Genomic DNA, 7,969 nt, shown 5'->3' on the forward strand with positions numbered 1-7,969 from the left:
ATAAAGAGAGGGGAGCTGCAGGGGACTGCCCGTGAAGGGTTAAGTCTTGGGAGCTGCTCAGCGTTATGCAGAGCCTTAGGCACGTCCCTAAGCTCCCTGTCCCGCCCCCCTGAAGAATTTACTACCCTTAAGGCTCCGGGACGTCTCGGTCTTGCAACATTTCATAGAAGATAGATTAGCTTATTGATAGAAGATAGATTATCTATTTGTGATCTGCACACAATGGTAAGGGTCTTGTGATTGTATCTGGAGATTAATATACAATCTTGTGAATGTCAGAAGTCACGTACTTTATCCTATATATACTGCAGCACAATAAAGGAAGGCATCAGCCATTTTGGTCTGATCCTCTCAACCCCATCCTTTGTCTCTCTCTTATTTTTCTTAGCGGGGACGCTCTGTTCTCTCCCTGTGCAGGTGCGACTCTTGCTTGTGCTGGCCGCAGCAATGCATGTACCGCGTCATCGTAACCGGAAAACACTGAGGATTCTTGGGGTCTGATCTCCTGGATCTAAAGTGGAAAGCAGCAGAAAGGCAGACAGAGCACGTGCCATGCTTCCTGGGAGCATCACCTCCTGCAGAAAAGAAAGAGGCCTTGGTCCAGGGGGCTGAGGAACTCCTGTCACTTTCCCGGGGCGGCCCCTCCCTAGCCCCTCCTCCAGCCCCGCCCTTACTGAGGGGCTCCTGTGTCCTCCACCCCAACGCCCACCCCAGGCCCAGCAGCTTCTTGTCAGCTCCTCCTTCCTTCCTGCATCACAGTCACCCCAGGCCCTGACACCCCCTGCTCAGGCTCAGGACTGGAGCCAGTGAGGAATCAATCTGCTCCCTTTACTCAGGTCCTGATCCTCCCCGAGGGAGACCTAAAGGACCAGGGAGCAGGTGCCCGGAGGAGGGGCCTTGCTTCCTGACAGCCTTGGGGGGCTGCAGGGAAACCTCCTTCCTTCGTGCCCCTCCAGCCTCTGAGGCAGCAGCACACACAGCTCTCAGGACCAGAGTCCCTGCCCCGATCTCCTCCACCCCAGCTTAGGCCCACCATCCCCAGGCACCTCTGCTCAAGGCAGGGCCACTCAGTGATGGAGGCTCTGGGTCCCTAGGAGGCTGCTGACGTACAGGCCACACTGAGTCAGAACTGCTGCTGCTCCAGGAGCACAGGCCTGGCCTCAGCCCTTCCCACAGTCTCTGCTGTGGGGCTCCTGCCTTGCCTGCTTGACTCATGCCACTCCTGTGGGAACGGGCCCTTGGAGTTGGGTCTACAATTATTGCTCTCGGGTGATATGGGGTCTTATTCACCTGCTCATTTCCAGGGTGAGGAGGTTCAGTGAGGGGCAGGGGTTGGCTGGGATTCACCTTCCCTGGTCTCACACCAGGCCCTGTGCCCCTGCCTTCCCTCTGCATTCTTCCCTCAGTACCTGCTTCTGGAAAGGACTCAGCCCAGGAAGACAGTTATGATGAAACTGGTGAGGAGTACGTGGAGGATCCAGGTGATGTGCTTGATGGCTGTGGCCGTGGAGTTGACTCTGAGGGGAGCTGCAGTTGGTGATGCTGTAAGGAAAGTGAGAGTGAAGCCCTTGTCCTGACCCCTAAACTAAGCAGATGCCTTCTCAGCCCACCGGACCCAGGTACCCTACTATGGAGTCATTAGTGCATAATTTCTTTACAATGCTGTGTTGGTTTCTGTTATAAGACAATGCAAATCAGCCATAATTAGATACATATATCCCTTCCATCCTGAACCTTCTTTCCCGCTCCCATCCCGCCCCTCTAGGTCATCACATAGCACCAGCCTGGGCTCCCTGTGTTATATAGCGTCTTCCCACCGGTTAACTATTTTCCGCATCATAGTACGTATACATGTCACTGCTACCGTCTCAATTCATCCTACCCTGTCCTTCCCCTGCTATGTTCACAAGTCTGTCTCGTGTCATGCAGTCATTTGAGCCAACCATATGGCAGCCCCTCCGACAGGTCCTGAGGTGAGATGAGGGAAGGGAGGAGCCCCATCTCCACAGAGCTCAGACAGTGAATGGGTGAGCAAGGGTCCCCACACAGCCCCTCAGACCTGCGTGGCTTGAGATGAGGTGACATAAGGATGGGAACAGATTAAGTCCTCTCAGGAGCTGATGTTTGAGGTGGTATCAACAGATTTCCAGAACTAGAATAGCTGATGTTTTTAAAAGGTTGTAGACAGAGTCAATAAGAAGGAAATCTCTAGAATCGGAGTGGTGCCCTCATGTTAGGGGTCAGCAAGAATCCATGTACAATGGTTCAAAGCCCTGTGCTATGAGGGAGAGATGTCAGGAGATGGAAGAGGAAAGAGGATCACAGAGCATCCCCAGGGCCATTGATCTCCCAGGAACTACTCACCTTGAATAGGTCACTTTCACACACACACACACACACACACACACACACACACACACAAACACACACAGGTGTGGGTCCATGTCCCTTTGAGTGGACTACCACTTTTTTCTTCTGGTCTCACTTACCTGTGGTTGTCAACATTTCCTCCCAGCGCACCAAGAAATCCCGAAGCCAGGCCCGACAGTCTCCCATGGAGACCTTTTTGAAGAAGTTGCTCACAGCTCTGTCCTTCTCCCACTTCTCTCTCATCCGTCTCCCTCCAGAATGAACCACTGTCCAGTGTCCATTCTCTGAGTCAAAGAGGAGGCACATTTGTCCACTGAAGCCGAACTGCCAGGATCCACTGATGTGTCCATCGTCTTCACACCGACACGTCATCCTGCCCTGCAAGGTGAGAGGGTCTGCCCCCCGCCGTGGCAAAGAGCTCAGCCTCTGGGCTTGACAGATTCTTTTTCCCGCCTGGGTCCACCTCCCCTGACCCCAGCTAATCTGGCCCTGTTCTCTCTTCTAAGGCCTGCTCCTTCCACTGGACTACTAGGGAAGGACCAATATCCTCCATTTTATTTTTCCCCGAAAACAATGAATGAGTTTAAGCCCCCAGCCTGCTCCTTCTGCACCTGGACTTTCTAACTCACCTGTGACCCTGTGTTTCTCCGACGTAACATCAGGCAGCTGCTCCCTGAGCAAGTCCCCGACGTCTCTGAGTGTTTCAGTCTGTGTTTCCCAGGCCTTTGTCGTTTTCACCTCCTCCCCCAATGGACTTGTGAATTGGATCTTAGCACGACCACAGTCGTAGGAGAGAAAAATCTTTCCATCCACCTGGCCTTGAACCACACACCATGGTTGTCCAGGTCTGGGCTGAGAATTGACGGTAAAGTTATAGCAAAGAGAGTGAGCATCTGTGAAGGCAAAAGGCAGGTGAGGGCAGGGTTGGCAGAAAAAGGCCCATAGGCCTCCTCCCCTCAGTTATGTGAGAGCAGAGTGAAGGTGCAGGGCTGGCCTGGCAGAGCAAGCATGGTCCCTCCTGCTCCATCCCCAACACTCCATAGAGCCAGTGCCCCTCGCTTCCTTGTGGAGAAGGAAAAGTCCCCTGCTGGGCAGAAATTGCACATCCTGGATATGTGCCCTTGCCCACCAGGTCAGTACCCAGGATTGGCCAACACACAACCTTTCTGGATACATGCCAGACGGCTCTGCAGAAAAGCCTAGATGGAAGAGGACTTTCAGAACCAAACCCAGTGTCCTGCCAGAGATGGAGAGCATGTGGGGGCTGCTTCTGAGGAGCCTTTCATTTCTAGAACGGAACCCCTTTTCAGAACACATCCCCGGAGAAGAAAGCCACGTTCCAGTGAGGAGTGCCCTTTCATCACCACAGGAAGCACGGAAGTCCTTTCCTTCTTTCCCAATGAGCTGCATGACCATGGACTCAGGTAAGTGAACCTGAAGGAGCAGAAATGACTCCCACATTCATGTTGGACCTAGCATGTTACTAGCATTATGCACAGGGACTGCAGTATCGTCATGGCCTCCCTATTTCTGAAGTAAGGCTCGGGGCTCCAGGCAGTCAGTGGACAGCTGTGCCAGGCCCTGCTAACAGTGCTTATCCCTGGGTCCACAGATCCACACCACACTCATTTCACGTGGCCTGGATTTCTGACGTGAATGGACAATCTTTGCAGTTAGTAAAAGTAAAGTAATGCTCAAAATTCTCCAAGCCAGGCTTCAGCAATACATGAACCGTCAACTTCCAGATGTTCAAGCTGGTTTTAGAAAAGGCAGAGGAACCAGAGATCAAATTGCCAACATCCTCTGGATCATCGAAAAAGGAGGAGAGTTCCAGAAAAACATCTATTTCTGCTTTATTGACTATACCAAAGCCTTTGACTGTGTGGATCACAATAAACTGTGGAAAATTCTGAAAGAGATGGGAATATCAGACCACCTGACCTGCCTCTTGAGAAACCTATATGCAGGTCAGGAAGCAACAGTTAGAACTGGACATGGAACAATAGACTGGTTCCAAATAGGAAAAGGAGTCTGTCAAGGCTGTAAATTGTCACCCTGCTTATTTAACTTCTATGCAGAGTACATCATGAGAAACGCTGGGCTGGAAGAAGCACAAGCTGGAATCAAGATTGCTGGGAGAAATATCAATCATCTCAGATATGCAGATGACACCACCCGTACGGCAGACAGTGAAGAAGAACTAAAGAACCTCTTGATGAAAGTGAAAGAAGAGAGTGAAAAAGTTTGCTTAAAGCTCAACATTCAGAAAATGAAGATCATGGCATCTGGTCCCATCACTTCATGGGAAATAGATGGAGAAACAGTGGAAACAGTGGCTGACTTTATTTTTCTGGGCTCCAAAATCACTGCAGATGATGACTGCAGCCATGAAATTAAAAGACGCTTACTCCTTGGAAGGAAAGTTATGACCAACCTAGATAGCATATTCAAAAGCAGAGACATTACTTTGTCAACAAAGGTCCATCATCTAGTCACGGCTATGATTTTTCCAGTGGTCATGTATGGATGTGAGAGCTGGACTATAAAGAAAGCTGAGTGCAGAAGTATTGATGCTTTTGAACTGTGGTGTTGGAGAAGACTCTTGAGAGTCCCTTGGACTGGAAGGAGATCCAACCAGTCCATCCTAAAGGCGATCAGTCCTGGGTGTTCGTTGGAAAGACTGATGTTGAAGCTGAAACTCCAATCCTTTGGCCACCTGATGCAAAGAGCTGACTCATTTGAAAAGACCCTGATGTTGGGAAAGATTGAAGGTGGGAAGAGAAGGGGATGACAGAGGATGAGATGGCTGGATGCATCACTGCCTCAATGGATATGGGTTTGGGTGGACTCTGGGAGTTGGTGATGGACAGGGAGGCCTGGCATGCTGGGGTTCATGGGGTCGCAAAGAGTTGGACACGACTGAGCGAGTAAACTGATAAATACTGATCTCCCTGGATATCTCAATATCCTTCACCTTAGCTTTTGTCTCCAAAAAGTGACATTTTTCAACTCCCACTCCTCTAACCCAGGGGTAAAATAACTGGAGATGGGAGTTGCGCTGTTGGGTGTGCCACCTCTCAGATACTGAGTCATCTGCAACATGTCTGAGACAGCCCTTGGGAACTACTGGAACAGGATCATAAATAGTTCTGCTAGTGATTCTGTACAAACTGAAGTTTTTACTTCTTCAAATTTTTTGTGGCATATTTTTTGTCGTTTCAACATTAAGACTGTAAAGCTTTTTGAAGACTACTGTCAAGTGGAGCTGCAATGGAAGATTAGAAGATTCTTATAACCTCAGAATCTACTTTGCCAGAACAGGAAAACAGTCCAAAACACTGACACAAGGCGTGGCCACTGCCCCCAAGTAGAAACGCTGAAGAAGGAATTCCCACGAAATTGTTTACTTGGAAACCTGCTTTATGTTCGAACTCTGACTTTGCAAGCCAAGTGAAGGGCAGGGAATTTGTCGCTGGGTATTAACTGCTGAAAGGATTAGTGTTAGTTGCTCAGTCCTGTCTGCCTCTGCGACCCCATGGACTGTAGCCCGCCCGGCTCCTCTGTCTATGGGATTCTCCAGGCAAGAAGACTGGAGTAGGTTGCCATTCCCTTCTCCAGGGGATCCTCCCAACTCAGGAATCAAACCTGGGCCTCCTGCATCGCGGGCAGATTCTTGACCGGAATAAGGCCATTTCTCACACAATGAAGTTATGCATCAAGACCCAAGAGCCAACACACCCGGTTCTCGCTCAGGTAGAGGGTCGCGCTGACCTCCCTCCCCCTGCCCCTTCCCCCCACCACCTCCACCGACCCCAACTGCTGGTGGCAGGGCGCGGGGAGCTGGAGGGGCGGGGGACGGGGTGCGGGGCGTCGCGGGGCTGGCGCGAGCGCAGCAGAGCCAGCAAGAGCAGCACTGGCGGCAGCGGCAGCCCGCAGGATGCGCGGCCCCGGGAGAAGGTCCAGCAGATTCGTCCCGCTCAGGACCGCGCCTCCGCCGCCCAGGAGAATCTGGGCCGCGGGCCATCGCCACCGCCGCCCTGAGCCCTTCAAAGACCCGAGCTTCGGCCGCCGCCCAGCTCATCTCGTCCTAGCACGTGGCAGCCAGCCCCAGCCCTTCACAGACCTGAGCGCGGCCGCCACTTCCGCGCTCTCAAGCTCGGCTGTGCCTTCTCTGCAGCCCCGTGCGTTCTGCAGGTGAAATTTATCACACAGCGCTGGTCTTTCAAGGACAGAGAGCGGCACGGATCTGAAGGGTTTGTGTGAGCAGATGGGGTGGGCGGAGGGCGTGCTTTTCAAGGAGATATCTGGGTCTCTTCTCCTGGGACGGCCACCTGTCCCAAACCCCCTGGCTTCAGGGCTCCCACTTGGCAAGGGCAGGCCGAGGTCTTGAGGGCAGCATTTCCTGCTGCTTTCTCGCCACCTTTTCTACCAACTTCTCCTCGGAAACTCCCGGCACCACTATTTCACCAAAGTCACCTCTTTTCTGGCCCAGAGGGTGGGTAACCAGCCCGGGGAAGCCCCCAACCCCAGGTGCAAAAGGGCCAGGGGAAGGGACAGAGGAGGGCGGGGGTCACACAGCACAAAATTTCCCTAACCCCCTCGTATACCCCCATCCCCTTCCCGGGTTAAGTCATTCCCTCCAGCCCCTCCACCCACAGCCCAGACGGTTTATCCGGAAACTCACCGCCTGGCTTCGCGCTGAAGGGGTAAAACAGAAGTAGAGGCAGAAAGCAAAGATGGGGCTTGGAACCCCCGATCCAGGCCATTGTCACCTCATCCCAGTTCCACAGGAATGCGAGGTTGCCTGTCGGAAGTGAGGATTATCTGAGACCTAGCTGGCTCTGGCTGCTTTCTTTTCTGCCTACTCCTTTCCAGCCACACCCCTCTGGGGCCCGTCCCTTGTGCTGGGTCGAACCAGCTTGGCCAGGCTTATCCTGAAAGACTCACTGGCTCCTGATTGCCAGTTGCTGTGCCCCACCCCTTCCCTCTAGAACCATGGGCTCATAGCTAGAATCTTTGCAGTCAGATAGCATGGGAAGGCCTTACAAATAGCTGTGAAAAAAAGAGAAGCGAAAAGCAAAAAAGAAAAGGAAAGATATAAGCATCTGAAAGCAGAGTTCCAAAGAATAGGAAGAAGAGATTAGAAAGCCTTCCTCAGCGATCAATGCAAACACATAGAGGAAAACAACAGAATGGGAAAGACTAGAGATCTCTTCCAGAAAATTAGAGATACCAAGGGAACATTTCATGCGAAGATGGGCTCAATAAAGGCCAGAAATGGTATGGACCTAACAGAAGCAGAAGATATTAAGAAGAGGTGGCAAGAATACACAGAAGAACTGTACAAAAAGACCTTCATGACCAAGATAATCACGATGCTGTGATCACTCACCTAGAGCCAGACAGCCTGGAATGTGATGTCAAGTGGGCCTTGGAAAGTATCTCTACGAACAAATCTAGTGGAGGTGATGGAATTCCAGTTGAGCGCTTTCAAATCCTGAAAGGTGATGCTGTGAAAGTGCTGCACTCAATATGCCAACAAATTTGGAAAACTCAGCAGTGGCCACAGGACTGGAAAAGGTCAGTTTTCATTCCAATC

At 51.7% G+C, this 7,969-nt stretch overlaps 1 protein-coding gene across 2 annotated transcripts; it reads right to left on the reverse strand.

Moving 5' to 3' along the window:
* ULBP3 (UL16 binding protein 3) lies at positions 345–7,234 on the reverse strand. 2 transcript variants are annotated; one of them, XM_018053344.1, is made up of 5 exons: positions 7,055–7,234; positions 3,000–3,263; positions 2,490–2,654; positions 1,410–1,542; positions 345–575 (listed from the first exon to the last, which is right to left on the reverse strand). In XM_018053344.1, the coding sequence occupies exons 1-4, from the start codon at positions 7,134–7,136 to the stop codon at positions 1,427–1,429; spliced, it is 627 nt and encodes a 208-aa protein (XP_017908833.1). In that variant the 5' UTR covers positions 7,137–7,234; the 3' UTR covers positions 345–575; positions 1,410–1,426. The 2 variants fall into 2 exon arrangements, with proteins under 2 accessions (XP_017908833.1, XP_017908832.1); XM_018053343.1 differs by having other exon boundaries at positions 2,490–2,765; positions 7,055–7,232.

The sequence above is a fragment of the Capra hircus genome, chromosome 9 (genome assembly GCF_001704415.2).
Source record: "Capra hircus breed San Clemente chromosome 9, ASM170441v1, whole genome shotgun sequence".
NCBI classification, from domain to species: Eukaryota; Metazoa; Chordata; class Mammalia; order Artiodactyla; family Bovidae; genus Capra; species Capra hircus.

Bases quoted from the DNA above. Each gene is read 5' to 3' on its own strand.
- ULBP3 (XM_018053343.1), bottom strand. From the start codon at position 7,136: ATGGCCTGGATCGGGGGTTCCAAGCCCCATCTTTGCTTTCTGCCTCTA. The intron at 3,264-7,054 runs GTGAGTTTCCGG...TTGCCTTCACAG, and splicing joins CTTCAGCGCGAAGCCAGGCG to ATGCTCACTCTCTTTGCTAT. The intron at 2,766-2,999 runs GTGAGTTAGAAA...GGCGGGGGGCAG, and splicing joins GGAGAAACACAGGGTCACAG to ACCCTCTCACCTTGCAGGGC.